This window comes from Neltuma alba, unplaced genomic scaffold (genome assembly GCF_004799145.2).
Source record: "Neltuma alba isolate B1F8T4 unplaced genomic scaffold, ASM479914v2 tig00002902_pilon, whole genome shotgun sequence".
NCBI lineage: Eukaryota > Viridiplantae > Streptophyta > Magnoliopsida > Fabales > Fabaceae > Neltuma > Neltuma alba.
In genome coordinates, this window is record NW_021633064.1 from 93,888 (window position 1) to 115,461 (window position 21,574).

The 21,574-nt window shown below is 32.5% G+C and overlaps 1 protein-coding gene across 1 annotated transcript in view; it reads right to left on the reverse strand.

Moving 5' to 3' along the window:
• Positions 1–706: 706 nt before the first annotated feature.
• The window catches only part of LOC114739743 (subtilisin-like protease SBT3.9), a 66,430-nt gene continuing 45,562 nt past the window's right edge, over positions 707–21,574 (reverse strand). The window contains exons 11-14 of the mRNA XM_028927824.1: positions 19,357–19,628; positions 1,347–1,364; positions 883–994; positions 707–790 (exon numbers count right to left, since the gene is read on the reverse strand). Of these exons, the coding sequence (XP_028783657.1) occupies positions 783–790; positions 883–994; positions 1,347–1,364; positions 19,357–19,628 (410 nt within the window). The 3' untranslated portion in view covers positions 707–782. The remainder of the gene's footprint in view (positions 791–882; positions 995–1,346; positions 1,365–19,356; positions 19,629–21,574) is intronic.

Consider the following 21,574-nt stretch of genomic DNA (forward strand, 5'->3'; position numbering starts at 1 on the left):
AAAAATTTATGTTTAAGGGATCATTTTGCCTCAATGTTCATATAAATACCACTTTTCACGTTTCAACAACCTTGTGCGTCACCTGGATTGATAAGGGGTGAAATATCCTGCGAAGGCTTCAGATGCGGGAAGTATCCTTGTGTTGCCTTTCATTTCCAAGAGACTTAGACTCTCACCCTGTTCCAATTACACAGTAATCGTCCCGGTCTAAATACAGTGCCAAAAAAAAAAATTCCATCAATGAGAAGTGAACAGATTTACCTTGATGTTAACCCCATTTCCTAATCTAATATCGGATGTGAAATCCCTGTCTGTTGAGCTAGCAGCAAAAGTGATCATCCATGGTGCAAGATTTGTAGCAGAACCAGGATTTCCACTATTCCCAGCTGATGCGACCACAAGCACTCCATGACTAGCAGCATGGAATGACCCCACAGATATGGCATCACTGAAATAGTTTCCTTGGGGAGCTTCAGGACCGAGAGAGATAGACAGAATGTGAACCCCATCTCGGATGGCATCATCAAAGGCAGCTAGTAAGTTTGCGTCATAGCTACCTGAGTCCCAGCAAGTTTTGTACACAGCAATCCTAGCCTTTGGCGCCCCTCCCCTAGCATTTCCAGCTCCAAATCCCTTGTAATTCATGTTTGCCATGTGGCGTCCTGCGGCTATTGAGGCAGTATGACTGCCATGGCCAGAGCTGTCCCTAGGAGATTTGTAAGAAAATTTGTTATCTAGGCTTTCCTCTGCTTCAAATCCACTTGCATAGTATCTAGCTCCAATCACTTTCCTATGCCATTAATTATTGACCAATGAAAACAACACATCTACAAACCGAAGTCAATAAAGCTAAAAGATAAAGATGATGTTCAATCAAAAAACCTGTTGCAAGATGAAGCGTTGAAAGCTTCTCCTGTTTGACAATGTCCCTTCCATTTGGATGGCACTGGAGGCATGTCTGGGTCTTTAAAACTTGGGGATTCTGGCCAAATTCCTGTTTGAATAGTGATCATGATTCAAGTTAGATCAACTGTGATTAGGTGAACTGTGATTCCCATTTATTAACACCAGACCATCAATTAAGGCTTGCCAGAAGGGAAAAGAGACAATACAAGTCTTCTGAGGTTGAATTTTTTTAAGAAAATACTTTGCTCTTAAGGGGCAACTGATAAAATGAGAGTGGGAAAGAAACACAGTTTCTATTGTCAAAGTAATAAATGAAGCGTGGAAATAAATGCCTGAGGGCCGATGAAAATGCCTGTATGGAACAGTGATGAATTAGCGCGCAGGGAGTTTGCTTCGTAGAGGTAATAAAGAATCTTTCCATAACTGGGAAAACTGCTTACCCGTATCAATGAAGCCAACTATTACATTTGCTTGGTTTCTGGTGTAGTGCCCAAAAATCTTCATGTTTTCGTCGTCTGGAAGTCCCATAAAATCCCAGGAATGAGTTGTGTGCAGAATTCTCTTAGAATTGGGGAAAACAGAGACTACTCCGGGCATACCTGTCAATATTAAAGTAGATTACAGAAGCAATTTTTTTTTTTGAGCGTTAAAGCGTGACTACATATTTTAAAAGTAAAAAGAAAGAGAAATAAAAGAGATTACCAGAAATTTGGGAAGCTTGATCATCCGTCAACTTGGCTGCGAAGCCTCTGAAGCCGTGTCTGTAGCTGTAAACATGGGCAGCTTGTGCCTCCTCAACACTGCTCAACGTTTCCAATAAGGAAAAAGTAGAAAATCAAGCATCTGAAATAAAAGAGAAGGGCATAGAAAACTTTTCAGAAAAGGAAAAATAGCAAAAAGTCTGACCTCCCTTGTGAACAAAAGCGAGCATCTGATGGTGTTGCTTCAGAATATGATCAGGGTCTTCGCCAGTTTTGCTTCCCATGTAAACTACATAAACCTGCCATTCAGTCCAACATTAAGTCATCCCCAAAACCAGAACGGAGCAGTTAGAATTTGATTCTACCTTAGATGAGAAGCAAAATCTAGTCTCTGCACAAATAACCGCAAGAAACAGGTAAGCGATGGCAGTACGGCTTCTATCATAACTAGAATAAAACATATTGGAAGAAGACCTGATCAAGGAGAACCAGCATGTATAACAAAGGATGAAACAGATAGCAGAAATTGGCAATCAATTTAAGCCTAGGAGGAGAAAAGACCAAGCCATTTTTTAAGCACCAAGGACGCAGATAAAAAAACGTGGAGTAGTGTGATGGCAATGTTTAGTGTGTGAAACGGACGAGAGTGTCTGTTGCTTCTGTAGGAGGCCAAGTAACCACAAAGCGTTAGGGAATAAAGATGTATTTTGGGCTATCACTGAACTAGGCCACTGTGATCCTCAGAAGCCGGGATTCTTTTCTGACCTCAATAAACGATGATTGATAGCTTAATAAAATGTGTTATAAATTAATTTGTTTTGCCAGCGTGTTACAAATTAATTATTATTTCGTAGAAATAATAAATTATGAAAGTTTATATATCGAATTTGATTTACGAAAAATTACATCACTCAAATAGATGAAGGACACAAAATTTACAATCAAACTAAAGACTTCATTAAAAACAGTGAATTCTACCCTTAACGAAGCAAAAAAGAATCCTCATATGTTGCCAAAAAATGCAGTTGAAAAATTGAAAATTAGGAGGAAACGATGATGAATTGATGATGCGATGTAAGTACAGACGTAATCAGGACTGATAAGCAAACTAACTATTACCTAATTGGAATTCAATTGGAATTCAAACATACGGCTTCTCCTTTTCACTGATCATACGAATACTAGGCCATATAGCATATGCCATTCACTGAATTTTTCTCGGCTGCGTATGAGCGTGATCGATTTAATTTTACTGGTTTTATCGCTCACCTCAGCTCAGCTCGGATCTTGCGTCGCTGGATTCTTTTTTACCTTCATCGCATCCCTCTTACTTAAAGCACGGACTCTGCGATGGATTTTGAAATGTTGCGGGAAATTCCAGATACTAGCAACGCCTTCCTGAACACGGAAGATAACTTGGTCCGCAGTGAAATCAACTGAGGAAAGATTGCTCTTAATTCCATGTCGCATCCTCTGAGGAGTTCTACCTCTACTGAGCTCTGGACCAAACGCTTTGCCGTTGAAACTCGCTTCATTTCCCCAGAGCATTCTTCCAAGTTCAAAGTAGCTCTGTTCAATTAATAAGCAGCTCCTTCACTAGTTGAAGAAACAACCCCGTGGAACTCACAAGCATTGGAAATTTGGAATGCACAAGACCAGTGTGAGGAATCCATGTGGAAAACGGTAAGAAAGGGGGCACGCAGAGAGACGTTTTGATAGGCATCCGCCTCTGGTCGGTGCTGGGGGGCACTGACATAGATCATTCGATGGTGGAGTGTGGGAACGTATAAAATTCATCAGCATTTTTTCACAAGGCAAAGATAAATTTTTTTATATATTTATTTTTTATACTATAAAAATATTTTTAAAATTATAATTTCATTTCCATCCAAACACTTTTTAATTATGTTTAGAATTCTTTAAATTTTAAAAAATTTATATATCTTCTTAATAAAAAATTTACATTTTTTTTAAAAAAATAACACTTAGAATAAATTTAAAATTAATTATTTATACTTTACATTTAATTATTTTTTCAGCAATTACGTTGAATTGGTTTAAATTTTTATTGCAAAAGTGGCAAGGTAAGTTGGCTCACAACGAACAGGGCTAATGTGAAATTCATTAAAAAGGCTCGACCCAAGATAAATTTTGACATTTTGTAATCCTGATCCAATTAAAGCGGGTTGGGGAATTGAAGTAATTTACATTTTTGCCAACTCAAACTTTTTATTTGCCAATTTAACTCATAATACCAACTCTATTTCATTATGAGCATTTCAGACTTATATTTGATACGAGTATTGTATTATTTTATTTATGTTTGATATAATTTTATTCTTTTTTAAAAAAATCAAATTTAAGTATGAATATTTTATTTCAAGTGAAGAGACCATTAATCATTGGATTGAATTTAATAATTTAAATGTAATAACTCTCTCCCTAGCATCTTGACATAACAATTCTTAAACCTTTGAAATTGAACCAAGTATGATTAAGTTTTGATAAATGATACTTTATTAATATTTTTCATCTAATCTCACAATTTCTTTCTCTCTTTTTCCATTTTTTTTTAAAATTCTATCTTTTTGATTTGTGTGCCAATTGTGCATTGTTACAATTTTATCAGATTTTATGATGGAACATTAGGGTATCCACCAGCAGACCCAATGATTAATCCATTCGCTGATTTGTAGGCACTTCGATGGGTGGGACAGCTGGCCCAGGGTCAATTTTATCAGATTTTATCATATCAAATGTTATCCTAGAAGCCAATTGCAATTAATAAAACCCTATACCTAGTGTGGCTGGTGCGCAATGAACATATGCCCGTTCTTATATTCTTCTCCATTTCTTTCAATAGAAGCCAGGTATTTTATTGCACAATTTAATCTTGATAATTAGAAAGATCTATTGTTAAAAGTTTAAAGCTGATAATTTATAATTGGGAAAAATTAATTTGAATCTTTTACGCCTTGTAATAAAAAGCTTAAGAAAACATCACAGTGCTCCTATTCTAGACATTGCTTATGGGCGCTTTATACGTAACTTGTGATTAACTTAATTATATCATTAATTAATTCCAAGTGCAATGTGAGTTGGCAAAAATATAATAAAGTATATATTTGGTTTTTTTATCTTTATATAAGGTTTTGTTTTAATCTCCTAATTTTAAAAAAGTGTATTTTTAGTCTTTTTAGCTTAAAATTATTAGTCTTAAATGATTTTTTTTTTGTAACAATCATAGTGGTTTTGAAATTTAAACTTAATATATTAGCATTTAAAAATTTTTTATTGACACTCAAGATCCCAATATCATTATTTTTTATTAACCATTTTAGGATTAAAAGGACTAAAAATATACTTTTTAAAGTTAATGGACCAAATTGAAACCTTATATAAAACTAATTAAAGGACTAAAACTACATTTTAGCTTAAAAAAAAAAGTAAAAAGAGTAGGGTTATAGTCATCCGCAACCCTGCATCATCGTCCATGAATATAAACAAGTAACTTATCCTCAGATTTACATTCCTCCCCCCCCCCCAAAAAAAAAAGGATTTTACAAAAATAATTGAACAAGTCTTGAGTGTTGTTTATTCTCAAATTAACTATTCGAGACATGTAATCCAAAGCTATCCTCATTATATTGCTGATCAAACTATGAGTTTTATTGTAAAACATCAAAATTTGAAGAATACAAAACTTTTTACCATTTAAAATTTTTAATCTATCTATCTCTTAAACTATAACCTCATGTTATGATAAATAACTTGTACTATTATCATTTTCATGTTAATTAACTACATTACTTTGATAAACTATACATGCCTTTGGTTATATGGGTAACATATTATTTTTGAACTAGCATTTGATAAATGGACTTTTTGACAATCATTCATCTAGTGATCAAACTTCTTGTACTAGCAACAATAGGCTATGAATCCTTGTATTATATATGAAACCTTGAAGTGAGAGAATTCTAGGGCTTTTTTTTTCCCCGAAAAGAAAATTTTCAAGAGAACAGAAAGAAAGATCCTATAGAATATTAATGAATTCTACTTGTTACATATAGATCCCACATGGTGAAACTCATCATTTATGTTTTTATTTTCTCTTTATCATGATAAAGATACAAGTATAAGGGAAAAAATTGTGCCAAGTATAATTTTAAAAGTGATAATTAAGATCATATTTCTCTTTTTATTCCCTTAACAGTCTTAATTATGCCCTACACAATATAATTTGTTTGTCCTTTCCCAGCATTAAAAAAAAAAAAATGTATCTCTCTTCTTCATCATCGTTATTTTCTTCCTTCAGTACAATGTGTAGCATTTCATCTTCCTCTGACAGTACAATGTCTTTATCTTTTTCGATCGACTTGAATTAGCTAGTTCTTTTTCTACTAGTTAATATTCTTATAATCATCAAAAATTTTAGATGAATTTGCTTGATGACTGAGTTGTTTGATAATTTGCAATAATAAATGATGAGATATTTTTATTTTGGGCCCTTTTAATAACCATATACTCCACCTGCATGTTTATGATGACTTCATATACTACCTTCGGTCCTAATTATAAAACCCAGTTGACTAATTTGGAAAGATTAATGAATTTAGTTAAGTTAGTTATTTGTCATAAATATGTGTTGTTTTTCCTAAAATATTCTTACTAATCAAGTGTATTGGCTAGAGCTACCATTGTTAGAAGGACTATCTTGAAAAAAGTGGATAAATATAAGAGATAAAGTGGATTGAGATCTTATATTTAGGACCAAAATAAAAGTCAAATAGGGTCTTATAATTAGGACCGGAGGTAGTATCATATCTCAATTTTCTTGAATCAACACTTGCTCGCACAAATGTTAACTGCTTTAAGGAGCAACACATTGTACAATATCCCGCGTTCGTGATGCTAAAATATGAGGGTATTTGAATGAAACCAAACCATGGTTTAGAGAATAGCTTCTGAAAAATAGATTCTTGAGAGAATAGCTTTTGTGAAGAATAGATTTTATAAAAAAGTGATTTTGATAAAGTGAGAGTGTGTGGATAGTTGTTATCAGAAACATTTTTTATATATACAAATTACTCAAAAAGACATAAATTAATATGATAATTACATAAAATATAGATTTTATTATATATTTTAATTTGAAGGAATAAAATTATTAATAATATATTTTTTACCAACATAATTAATAATACATAAGATAATGTAATTAATAAATAATTAATATGAGTGTATATATTTATAAGATATAAGATTAAATATGTTTATAAAAAAAATAATTGAGGAGTGTTAAAGTAATATTATTGTTGAGATCTACTCTGACAGGTACAATCATACTCTCTAATTTGAGTTAGAATCAAAATGGATTTACTTCTTGTGAAACCATGGTTTCGGATTATTTCTTCTTGTTTGGCTCACTCTTTCCCCAAACCATCGTTTGGGTTCCCAAACCATGTTTTGGGATGATACTCAAACACCCTCATAGGCTTAAATTATTGAAAAAGTTTGTATATATAAGTTCTTCTGATATTTTCATCACCAGCTATTTCCGGGTTAATCCAGGACAAATATAATGAATCTCCATGATCATTACAGGGCAAGTGTAAGAATTGTTTTTTTAAAAAATAATTGTGTATTTTCAATTCAATTATACAGCTCGTTGAATTGTTGTTGAAACTCTATCATTCTTGTAAAGAACGAAGAGGATAACAAAAAGCAAATAAAAATTTAAAAATAATCAAGTTTTTAAGACATAAAAATGAGTTTTTAAAAAATATTTTTAACGTTTAGGAACATGAGATAATGCATTATAAAGAGGCCAGTAAATAATCAAATTAAAGTCATTGCGGTAAAATATGTTTAAAAAACAATTTTTTGGGAAATAAAGTAAGAATTAAAAAGATATTATGGTTGGTAACCTCAAACTGCAGATATTTCTAAAACTATTTTTCCTTTGTTAATTTAAAATTATTTTAAATCACTCAATGATAAAATGAAGGATCAAATTTATGATAAAATGAAGGATCAAATTTAGGTCAAGTATGGCCAAGCAGTTATACGCATTACCACTTAATCTCAGTGAAACCCTATTATAGCATTGACCTGTGATAACCGAAAAGACGGGCATCGAGGTTGACCTGCACCTAAAAAAAAGGTGGTGGATTGTTTTTTTACTACTTTTTATTCTTAATATAATAACTAATTGATTAATTTGAATAGATTAAAAAAAATTAGTTAAATTAGTTATTAATAATAAATAAGTATTGTTTTTTTTAAAATATACTTGTTAATCAAGTGTATTAGCTAGAAACTACTAGACTATTTTAGGAAAAAAATGAATAAATATTATAGACAAAATAGATTGAGGTATTATATTTAAAACTAAAATAAAAGTCAAGCGAGCTCTTATACTACCTCCTGTCCCAATTATAAGACCTTATTTGATTTTTATTTTAGTGCTAAAAATAAGACTCCAATCTATTTTTTCTCTTGTATTTATATGTTTTTTCCTAAGATAGTCCTTGTAATAATAGTAATTCTAATTGATATACTTTATTGGTAAAGATATTTTAGGAAAGATAACACCTATTTATTACAAATAACTAACTTAACTTAGTTTTTTGATCTCCTCAAATTAGTCAACTAGCTCTTATTTTTAGGACTGAAAGTAGTATTAAGGACTAGATGTAGTCTATTGATCGTTTTCATCCATAAATCACAAAAACTCTTGTGTCTCCAAAAATCTAATGTTAGTCATCTCACTCTGAAAATTAATTGTTTAGTGTCAAGGAGTATTTTCTTACTAAGAAAAATAGCAACAAAAAAAAACCTTCAAAATAGAAAAATTGTAAATAAAGGCCTATTACAATATTATTATAGGTTTTGATAATAATTAATAAGTAAATAATAACAATTTTTATGAACGGATCCCTATATATAATTTTTAATTTTTAAGGTCTTTTTTTTTTTTTTTACGATTTTTCCTTTTTATTATCCTCCTTATAGCCTATCTGTTTCATTATACGTAAAGTTTCCAAGGTCTGGAAGATTGCATCAGAGGGACGATTTTGCAGTTTGAAACTATGCGTCCACCCCTTCAATTTTGTTCAATCAATTTTGAGAGATTGAATCGATTAACCTTGGATTCTTGGGCAATAGCAAGTCGACTTAGATGGCCGCCTTTTTAGTTAATTGGCATTAAGTATTGATGTGCCCAATTAAAACACGTGGCAAAAGCTAATTAGCTACTTAGATATACTTATCTAACTAACTTGATTTAAGCTTGATCTTTTAGAAAATTTTTTTTTTGCATATTTATTTATTTTAAGTAATTTTAATGGATTTTTTAAATCACAATTATTTGGATCTCATAATATGATGAAAACTATGTAAAATTGAAAGTTTAGGGGGAAAAAAAAATTAAAACAACGTGTATTGAAAAAGACGATCAAATGCATACTAAAAATGAATAATTTAGTGCTATTTTCAATCCTTAATAGTAGTATAAAAGTTAATTAACTATAAAAAACTTAGTTAAGTTAATTATTTATAATTAATGAGTATTGTCTCCTTTAAAATATTCTTACTAATTATGTACATTAGTTAGAATTATTATTTGATAAAATCTTTTAATATGTGCACTACTATAAGGAGAAAAATTTGACAAAATAGATAAATATAAAAAAAAATAAATTAATATCTTATATTTAAGATCAAATTAAAAATTAAATTAGTTCTTATATTAGAAAACAGAAATATTATAAAAAATAAATTTAGCATCACCAGCTTGGGCATCCCTCGATGAAGCCACTTAAAACATCACTAGCTAGGGCACCCCTACTATAGAGCCGTGTGAGTTTTGTCTTCATAACGTCGGTGTCCACTTTTTTGAGTGAATATGCCAATTTCGATACACTTTAAATAAAAAAAAAAAAACAGTTTTGACGTAAATCAAGTAAGACGTAGGAGTGACGAACGCTATTTTTGTTGTTGTTGGAAAATATAGATATTTATAATGTTAGATAAAATTTATTAAAATTAAATAAATTTCTGGTATTTAAAAATTATAAGAATTGCTTGTTTCTCAGAGAGTAGATACCATAATTTTAGTTGTGAAAATTAATTTATGTAATTATATACTTTTTTATAAAATTTATTCTCATAATTAATGTGACAAAAATTATATGGGGACAGATGGAATTTTACAAGGGGACGCAAATGGAATTTTGTTGAGGAGGGGGAGTGATTTTTTCATGTGGTGAGGATAGGGCGGCAAGACTTTATAATAATAATAAAAAAACTAAAGTATATTTTTTGTCCTTTAATTTTATATAATGTTTTATTTTGATTTCTTGATTTTAAAAAGTAAACTATTAGTTCTCTAATACTAAAAATATTAACAAAAAAATGATGATATTGAGTTTTTGAATGTTGATAAAACATTATTAGATGCTATAATATTAAGTTTAATTTTTAAAACAATCATGATTATTATAAAAAAATCATCATTTAAAACTAACAATTTTAAAATTAAAAGATTAAAAATATACTTTTTAAAATTATGGGACCAAATTAAAAACCTTATGTTAAGTTAAAGGATCAAAATTAAAAGACCAAAAGTTTATTGTAATTTAATATAAATAAACTAGAACGCGGCGAGACTCATCATGTAATTGGACGCGTAACGGTCAATAATTGGATGACGAGTGCCGACCCTTGCTGCCTGCAGCCGTACTACGTATTCATTTCATCACCATTTCTGACGTATTTAGTCAAGTGTTATTAATTAACAAAATTAATCAAAGTTTTAATATCTGTGCTAATTAAATTACTTGAACTTTTGGCCTAATATGGAAAAAAATAAACAAATAATTAATTTTCAAAAATAGAAAATAAAAGAAAAAAACTCTTAAATTCTTCAAAAGAATTTTAGTTAATATTAAGGTTTTAGTACAAGGAATGGTAAATTAGTACATAAAATATATTTAAATATATTTTTAGACTATTCTTAATATAGTTAAGGATAGGATAGAAAGCAAGGAAGATTAGAGTAATTTATTCATTTACTTATTATATAAGCTTCCCATTACGTTCGAACTTTCCTGATGCACTTTCTGATGAAGATGGAGATTCAGACGCGCACACGCAAGGCAAAAAAAGTATTTATAAAATGTTAACACTCACTTCAAATTAAAGATAGACAGCATATATATAGATATTGAATGAATTTTCTAATATATAGATATATAATTTTAATTTGGGAACAGATAATGGATAGCATGCTGCTCAAATATTTATATGCGGTCAATAAGAATTTATTTAATTAATTATATATTGCAATAATTAAAAAAAATTATTCACGTGCGCACTCTTATTGATATGGGCAAGTTCCTAAAATCTAGGTTAATAAATTAGTTAAGGTAATAAGCTAGTAAAGGTAGCATTTCACGGTTAGCGATTTAGGCCGGAGATAATTAAAATAATATAATAAAAAATGTGTAAAAGCATCCATATATTAATTATAAAAAATATTTTAATAAGAATAATATTTAAAGATATTCTGGTATTAAACTTTTCTTAACATTAACAGTCATTTACACTTTTCTTTGTAAGTGTTGACTACATTTTAATAAGTATTAATAACTTTTATCTAGCAAATAACAGAGCCACTTTTTAAGGCTATTCACAAATTTTGTATAAATATTGATTACATTTATAATGTTAGATAAAATTTATTAAAATGGGAGAATATTATGGTATTAAACAAAAATTAAAGAATTCCTTGTTGCATAGAGACCATAATTTTAGTTTGGAAACTCAATTTATTTTATTATATACTCTTTTTATAAAATTTATTTTCATAATTAATGTGAAAAATTGTAGGTTTAAATATACTACCTCCGGTCCTTAATATAAAACCCTATTTGACTTTTATTTTGATCCTAAATATAAGACCCCAATCTACTTTATCTTTCATATTTATGCATTTTTTTTCAAGATAATCCTTCTAATAATTGTAGTCCTAGCCAGTATAGTTGATTGGTAAGGATATTTTAGGAAATGCAACATCTATTTATTATAAATAACTAACTTAATTTCTTTCCTTAATCTCCTCAAATTAGTCAACTGGGTCTTATAATTAGAACCGGAGGTAGTATATGATTAAGTCAACCAAAAAATGTAAATGTTTGAGATTTTAAAATGTTAAATAGGGCAAATGGAATTTCACATGGGGACACAAATGGAATTTTATTGGGCGGCTGGGGTAAGTGAAGTGATTTTCATTTTTTGGTGATTTGCTTGGGGTCATGTAATTGGATTAGAGCTGGAGCGCATTGTCCTCAGAAGAGGCAGACACACGTAACGGTGACCGACAATTTGGAGAAGGAAAAGGAAAGTGGAAGGAAATGGCGAAGGATGAAAGTGGAGAGACCTTTTAAGCACAAAAAGCCTATAATTTCTGGGGTGAAAATCAGAAAAATAAGACCTTGCAAGGGTTGTGTGATTGGATCAGAGTTGGAGCGCACTGTCCTTAGAAGAGGCCGATAAACGAGACGCGTAACGGTGACCAATAATTTGGAAAAGGAAATAGAAAGTGGAAGGAAATGGCGAGCAATGGAAGTAGAGAGACCTTTCAAGCGTAAAAAGCCATAATTTTTGGGTGAAAATTTAAAAAATCAGATTAGGTGGTCGTCATTCAAATTCTATTTATTTGAAAAAGGAAAAGGAAAAAAAAAGTGGATGAAAATAACAAGAAATGAAAGTGGAGAGGCCTTCCCCGCACCAAAAACCCAAAACTTTTGGGGTGAAAATCAGAAAAATCAGATTGAGTGATCGTCATTCAAATTTTATTTACCAATAATTTGGAAAAGGAAAAGGAAGGAAAAAGTGAATGGAAATGGGGAGGAATGAAAGTGGATATACTTTTCTCGCACAAAAAACCCAGAATTTTTGGGGTGAAAATCGGAAAAATCAGTTTGGGTGGCCTTCATTCCAATTTTATTTAGATGGTTTACATTTGATTTTTTTTATTTTTTAAAAATAATTCTTTTAATAAGTATAAAATTTAAAATAAAGAGAATTTCTTAATTATTTTTTTCAAAAGATAAATTTTTAATTAAAAATAATTAATTAAAAGTTTTTAAATTTATAGAGTACTATCCAAATTAAATTTGAATGTTACGTGTATAACGAGCATAGCCTAGGTGCTCACCCTCAGACTAGTTCCAGAAAACCAGAGTACACTAGATTTTTCTAGATCCCCGTGAAGAGGAATAGATCTTCCTGGATCTGGCGTTCGATCCCGCTTCCATTGATCTGGGGTCGCGTTCTTTCGAAGCTGTTGTGGCTTTATTCATAATATAAATCAATCCATAGCTCAGCGCCAAAAACCCAAGCATCTGCTTCATACTCCTTACGATTCCACCTTTCTTGTTCAGTCAACGAGCATCATTAGATTCATGGCTCACCAAATCCCCCAGCATCATCTTCGTGGTGATGATGATTCCCAGGATCCTCAAAAGTTCAAAGAGAGCATCTTCCAAGCATCAAGCGACAACAACAAAATGATCGAGTTTCCTCGCAAGTATTCAGCCTCTCAGAAACGGAAAATGATTGAGGAACTGGGAAAATTTCCTGTCATCGCGTCAGCTCCTTCATCGCCGTTTCAGTTGCTCCGAGAGCCCCTCGCTCCCTTCGCTTCTCTTCCTTGTGGTTCTGAGCACAACTTGTCTCAACTTGCGAAAGATCTCAACGAAATGCTTCCTGTTTCTCATCCTCATACCAAGGAGCCTGCAAAAGCATCACTTGGTAGGGTTTCTTGTCACACTTCAATTTTTTCGTCTTATCTGCCCATACCTGTTGCTATATATGGTTCTTCGCATGTATAGACAAATTCTAATCCTGGGTTGATTTAAGCATGACCAACTTGCCGGAATTTGTGTATATTATGCATGACTATTCAAGCATAATATGCTCAAAGGGGTGACATTGGTGCCACAGAAACTTACCTCAGAGAAGCATGAGGATGGATGCACATCTATTTCTCATATCAGTTCTAAGAGCAAAGGCATAAAGTAAAGCCTTTGGTCTTTATCACGGAAGAGGTAAGCATATATCTACAAACTACTACTTCCACTACTATTATTATTTGAGGTACTGATACTTGGTAATGCTACAGGTTGCTAGGATTCTTTGAAGCGTACTTGTTTCAAAGTGATGAGGGAAAACGAGAGGCGTGCCATGCCATAGTCAGGGTTCCTCTCTATTTTCCCCTCTCTCTCGCTCAATTTTTACTTCAAAGGATCTAGATAACATCAGCGCAAGACACAGCTGTTCTCAGATAAAGCAGGGACTTTGACTGAAAGGCCTGCAAAAGGAGAAAGAGTTAGATAAAAGCCTCCAACGGCGATGACAACTCTCAAGTTTCATCAGAACTGATCCTTTATTTTATCAGTCTAGTATTATATCCTCACCGCTGTTCTGTACCTGTAATTACTTCTTTATTCTTGGAAGCATTTGCATGTACAGGATCCAATTTGAAGGATGAAGAGCAAGCTCGAGATCTTGATGCTGCCGCAATCAATTCTACTCACTCCCTTAGCTCGTCCTCAACAGGATCTATCACAAACAGTTTTAGCGATGTTTTTACTACTCCAAGAGCTGCTTTTTCTCCCGAAATCTCAGTCCAGCAAATCAATCGTTCGAGGCCTGATGATACTTCCATTAATATGCCTGTGCCACATCCTCCTGCATCATCACCGCGCGAACCCAACAAACTGGGCTTCATGGTTCTTTCTGTGGAACTTCTACAGGCTATAATCAGTCTTGCTCTTTCATCAAAGGCAAAAGATAACCCGGTTATGATTTATGTTGCGGTGGCTTGTTCTGTACTGGCGTTCTTCATTTCTTCAACTGCTCTTGTGCTGCATAAGGAAAGCCCTGACATGGAGACGAAGATGCAAAAAGCTGCGATTCTGATTGTTGCGTTTGGATTCTTGGGAATGATGGGCATGCTTTTGCCTTCAAGCATCAGTTGGTGGTTCACTATCTCAGCCTTCCTTGTTTTTGTGCTGACGTTTGCCGCTGCAAATTTGATTGGGCGAGGGGAACCTGGTTGAACTCGAACGAGTCACTTCGCATGTTATGAGTGACTGTTGTCGTTGCCCTTGTCCCTCAGTTGGTGGTTCTTGTTTTAGTACGGTTTTCGTGAAGAACACTTGACTTTCCTGTAATATAAATAATGCAAATTGATGTGCATATGGACAAAGTGGTATCTCCGTTGTTCTCTTAATCTCTCGTGCTGCATCATTCTTTCATCTTTCTTTCTTTCTTTTTTTTTTCCCCCCGGAAAATGACTTATAGGACCACTGAAAGAAATGAATGGCCTCGGAGGACTAATAAATTCATAAAGATATATATGGTTAAGGTGTTTATTATTTTTCTCTTCTTCTCTATAAATTTATCATGATGGTATTTTAAAAAAGGAAACAACTTTTGCTCTTACCCATAAAAAATATTAATAATTTGTAAATCCTTATAATTTCACCTGATTTTTAATTAGGTTCATATTTTTTTTTTTTATGTCCTTATAGTTGCACTTGATTTTTAATCAGGTCTGTATAGCTTCTCTTTCTTTTTAACCAGATCCTTATAATAATCGTATCACTTTTGCTTTATTATTTATTATTAATATTAATTATTCCGAATTAAGAAAATCAAATTTATTTTAATTTTAATTTGAATTACTTTTGAATTATTTTTCCATTTTTATTTTATACTAATATTTACGCTACTTTATAATTAATAGTCATTATTTTATTATGCTGTTAGTTTCTAGCTCAAATTTTGTTCTAGTTAAAAATTTTATTTAATTAATAAGTGACTTGTTTTATTTCTTTTTATTTGTTAAATTCTTAGCAAGTGTAGCAGATTATGGTTTAACTTGACGATGATGATGTCCTCCATGTGTTGAAAAAATAATACTATAAGATATCTTCTTAAAGAAATGAATACAATTTATCAAATGATGGTGTTTGTATTGTCAAAAACAAAGAAAAAGGAATGTGTATCAACAAATAACGTAAAGAAAGAGGAACGTAAAAAAAAATTTGAGATAAACCCCCATTTAAAAAATTTCTTAGGTAATTGTCCTGAAAAGTTTGTGAAGGATTGAGGTCTTAACACATAGGCTCATGAAATGACCACAATACCCTTAATGAAGATGCATAACATATTTTGAACAGAATGAAAGATAGATGGCATGTAAGGGAGCTTAGTTGCACTTTCTTGCGCAACTGAACTTTCATACATATAAAGCATATTTCATTAAGTGCACCTGAAATTACTTTGCATACAATGTATCCTCCTTTGCGTAATTAAACTTCCATATGTGCAAAGCATATTCCATTTAGTGTAATTAAGTTTCTTTCATTTTATTCAAAATATTTTTATATGCAACTAAACTTACTTATATGCAAAACAAAACCTTCTTCCTTTCAGTGTAACTACTTTTTCTTGTGTGCTTTTCTTAGAGTTACTATGGTCATTTATCATTCACGAAGGGGGTGTTTGGATGAAACCAAACTATAGTTTAGAGAATAGTTTCTAAAAAATAGATTTTGTGAAAAAGTGATTCCGAGAAGTGAAAATATTTGGATAGTTGTTATCAGAAACACTTTTTATATATACAAATTACTAAAAATGCATAAATTAATATGATAATTACATAAAAGATAGATTTTATGATATATTTTAATTTGAAGGAATAAAATTGTTAATAATATATTTTTTTACTAACATAATTAATAATACATAAGATAATATAATTAATAAATAATTAATATGTGTGTATATATTTATAAGATATAAAATTAAATATATTTATAAAAAAATAATTAACGGATGTTAAAGCCATATTATTGTTGAAATCTACTCTGACAGGCACAATCATACTGTCCAATTTAAGCCAGAAGCAAAATGGATTCACTTCTCCTGAAACCATGGTTTTGGGCTCCAAAACTATGGTTTTAGCCTAAACCATGGTTTCAGATTATTTCTCCAAAATTAAATACTGTTTGAGTGATATCCCACCCAAACCATGATTTTGTCTCCCAAACCATAGTTTTAGGAGGCATCCAAATAGGCCCGAAGTTTAAAGGACTAGTGGCCAGTGCGCTCAAATTTGTACCTTTACAAAATTTAAACAAACCTTTTTTTTTACTAGATAAAAAAATCAAACAGTTACTGTATTGTTCATTCTCAAGTGAAATTTTGAAAATTAAGGAAAGGTACGCATTACAGACTCCTAATTAAAATTATTTAAAAGCAATAAATATATAAGAGATGTAATTTTTTTCAAATATATTATTATTTGTGGAGAGAGTAAGTGGAAGTGAGAAATGAGTAGGAAAAAAATTAGAAGAGAATGTGTAATAATTTATTGAATGAGAGAAAATGTCTAATATAATCAATGTACATACATGTATTTACTTGAGGTAAAAAAAAATTTCAAATAAAAATAAAGTGAAATTTATACATAGCACCTTCCCTTTCTTGAAAAGTATAACTTATATGTAGGATTTGAGGGACGGAGGAATAATTTTTAATGCGAAGGAAAGTTTGTAGAGATTTTAAAAATAAAAGAAAACTTTGTAATTAAATAAAAATAAAAGGAAATTCGGTGCATTTTACTCTAAAATTAATCATCATATCATCATCAACCAAAGATGTGACTAAATTCATTGCCTTTGTGGAAAATGTGTGTGTGTGTGTGTGTGTCTGTGTGTGGAAGGAGGCATATATAACCATTGAAATATTATATGATTGTGACAGATTGAAATAGAAATGGTTCCATGCGTATTTATTACCAATTTGCCATCTTATAGTATTCTTTATGCGAGTAATTTAATTAAGACCTCAAAATTTTAAATTATTTAAGGAAAGAAAATTCATTTTGATATCGTTAGTGAGTCTAAATCTCAAATGGTCAACAATATTATATCACTGCCCGGACAAGAGCTAAGAATATGTAATCATATTCGCACAAATTAAAAGACTTCAACAAAATTATGCATTAAATATTTCTAATTTTTAATCTAAAGGTGTGTATACACAAGGTTAGACCAAGTCGGGGATTGGTTGAGACTTTGTGGAATACAAAGTTGACTGTTAAAAATTCAAAATTGAGCCGAGCAATGGCGATCCAGTATTACTCATGAGACGTTGCAGCATATGATGGATTCTGCAGTGCATAAGATTTGAATTATATGCATATTCTACACTCGTATTAGTGAGGGGGTTTCAATGTATCATTCTTTAAATTTACATTTTGTCACTAGTGTTTGCTGTTCCAATTGTAAAACTGTGGTATGCATTGAAAATTCAGTATGAATCTGGTATTAGTGCCTATATGAATCGTTATTCACAAAAATTCTAAATAAGGCTGGTAAAATAGGCCAACCCGTGAGTTGCGAGTTGACCTGTAATGGGCCGTGGGTTACATGGTGTGAGCTCAAAAGGCTCATTTTTTGAAGGGTTGGCAGAACTAACCCACCAAGGTGGGTTAGCAGGTCAACCCACCAACCTACTAGAATTTATATTTTTTTTCTTACTTTTTTTTTAAATTTTAGCAGTTATATATAATAAAAAATAAAAACACTATAAATGATATAAAATATTACAAATATTCAAATAAAAATTATAACACAATAAAATACAAATAGTATATGATTGTCCAATTTTCTAATATGATAATACACAAGTTCACACATTTTTTTCCAATGAAATCAATGACCAGCACTAATAACCTTTTTTATCTAATTATTTCTAATGGCAATGAAGTTTGAAGTGGAAGTCTGTCTTACTTTTCCCTTCATGATTTTTTTTTTTAAAAAAAATAGGAAGGTTGGCCCATGAGTTGGCTAGCAGGTTGGCGGGTCAACCCGTTGCGGGTTCGGGTTATGACGGTGTGAGCTATATTTTTTAAGATAGTGGCAGGTTGGCTTTTAGCCAACCCTAACTTGTCATTTTTAGCGGGTTGGACCTGCGGGTCCAACTCATATTACCAACTCTAATTCTAAGCTAATACATACTCCCTCCGTTCCTTATTATAAGAGACATTTGATGCTTATGGCATGTTTCTACATATAAGAGACACTTAAAAGTTATCTCTACTTTTTTGTGTTGATTTCCTATTTTACCCATATTTATTGTTTCCAACTCACACTCTCTCTCCTTCCTACTTCTCTTTCTTTTAATAATTTACCATTGTTTTCTCTCCTTATTAATGAAGGCATTTTTGAAAAAAAAAATTATACTTTTTACACATTGATTGTTTTTAACTAATTTTAACTGTTTTTTTTATCAACGTAATTCGGTTATTCGTCTCTTATAATAAGGAACGGAGGGAGTAATATTTACGAGCAAAAGCATTGTTAGCTTGTTACCAGACCATCCCAAGGTTCGCTAGTGCAGCCCTGACAACTAGAGGATTAGTGACCTGTGATTTTCTGTTCTTCCATGACAAGAAGCCAAATGAATAGCCTTTAGAGGGAGAAACTACTTTAAAATTCACAGTGAACCCGATGCTCTGCCCAACTCTTGTGAAGTTTAGCTGGCTTGGCACAACAGTGACTTTAACTCCAGCAGGAGGAGACACTTCAGCTTTATATATACTTCGTGCCTTTCCAACATTAGTCACAGTTCGAGATACTGAAATGTTGTCTTTTCGATTGGGCACTGTAATAGATGGATAGTTGAGGTCAGAGGCAGTTTTGAATTTTCTACGGCCATTGCGTGTACTGTTGTCTCTGGTAACAAGCCGGAGCGACTTGTCATCATAATTTAGTGAACAGAGGAACTCTATGTAATCTTCTGGCTTTGTATCATAGATGAGGCCAGGATCAAGAACATTTGCAGGGTTCACAAACCCTGATCCATAATCAAATGCATTAGCTTTTCTTCGTCCACCATCTGCTCGTATGGGTTTATGTTGTTTGTCCAGAGTTGTAGCTGCGCATATCATAATTAAGATTAATTTCTTGACAGCCAGTAATGAAGCTTGTGCACTATAAGAACATGCGTTGTGATGTATTTTTGGATTCTGTTGAATTGTTTGGCACTATATTTGAGAATTTATTGACGTTTGATGTCTCCGGAGTCTAGTAACAATTTGAGTAAGAAGGAACTCGGGCAACATTAAACTATATAGACGACAAGAATAACGTTATACCAGTTGTCATGATGGCGACCACAAAGGATGAACCGCTTTGACTAAGGTTGCAATTCCAGTTATGTGGGAACAAGACATAGAGGTTCTTGAGAGAATGTTATAGATTATGTTTCTTTTAGCTGGTGACCATGCTGCAAGGATGTTCAATCCCGGAGCTGTGACATCAGGCTATACAGCAGCAGAGTCAAAACTTACAAATCTTCCCTTAATGAAGTAAATGAAATGATATTTGCCAAAGAGCCGAATAAATTTCTCTATTTCCCTTCTTGTTAATGAGAATATTACCTTCAAAATTGCTGGGGTTAAGGAGTTGGGACCTTTAGAAGAAAATGTCGACATAAGGGGTGCAGGCTCAGTTCCAAACACTGTCTTTGCTCTGAAAATTCTTGACGTGGGCTTACTGTTCAGCATCATAAAAAGCTAGATTAGAGAATAGCTGAGACCTGAGGGAGCTCAAAAGAAATTTCCATGCTTTTGAATGTAAAACAAACCGTGTGTTATTAACATAAGACAGAATCCTTTCTCCCGTTTCCCTTCTTACGATGGCTGTAGGAATTATAAATGGGATGGCAACATCTAGATCTAATTCAACAAAAGTATCATCCCCGCTCCTGCGGCCTGTTTCACCATTTTACTCTTTACCAGTTTTGACTTTGTTAAACTGTCTGCATGGCGACACACCAGAACATTCCCTTTTGCCTAGGACGCATTGAGGGAACTGTCCAAACAATAACTACAGGAACAAAATAGAAACAGAAAAAAATTTATGTTTAAGGCATTATTTTGCATGAATCTTCATATAAAAACCACTTTTCACGTTTCATCAACCTTATGCGTCGCCTGGATTGATAAGGGGTGAAATATCCTGCGAAGGCTTCGGATGCGGGAAGTATCCTTGTGTTGGCTTTCAATTGCAAAGTAATTGTCCTGGTCTAAATACAGTGCCAAAAAAAAAATCCATCAATGACAAGTGAACAGACTTTCCTAATCTAATATCGGATATGAAATCCCTGTCTGTTGAGCTAGCAGCAACAGTGATCATCGATGGTGCAAGATTTGTAGCAGAACCAGGATTTCCGCTATTCCCAGCTGATGCAACCACAAGCACTGCATGACTAGCAGCATGGAATGACCCCACAGATATGGCATCACTGAAATAGTCTCCTTGGGGAGCTTCAGGACCGAGAGAGAGAGAGAGACAGTATGTGAACCCCATCTCGGATGGCATCATCAAAGGCAGCTAGTAAGTCTGCGTCAAAGCAACCTGAGTCCTCTCCCCTAGCATTTCCAGCTCCAAATCCCTTGCAATTACATCGAATTGGCTTAAATTCTTATTGCAAAAGTGGCAAGGTAGGTTGGCTCACAACGAAAAGGGCTAATGTGAAGTCCATTGAAAAAGCTCGACTCAAAACAAGTTGATATTTTCTCATCTTAACCTAATTAAAGGGGGTTGGTGGACTGAAATAATTCACGTTTTTGCCAACTCAAACTTTCTATTTCACAAGCTAAATTTGCGCGTTTAGCTCATAATACTGGCTCTAATTACTCATACGTAATACAGGTTTTGTATTATTTTATTTATGTTTGATACAATTGCAGTTAATAAAACTCTATGCCTATTGTAGCTTCCGCGGCTGGTGCGCAATGAACATGTGCCCGTCCTTGTATTCTTCTCCATTTCTTTCAATAGAAGCCAGGTATTTCATTGCACAATTTAATCTTGATA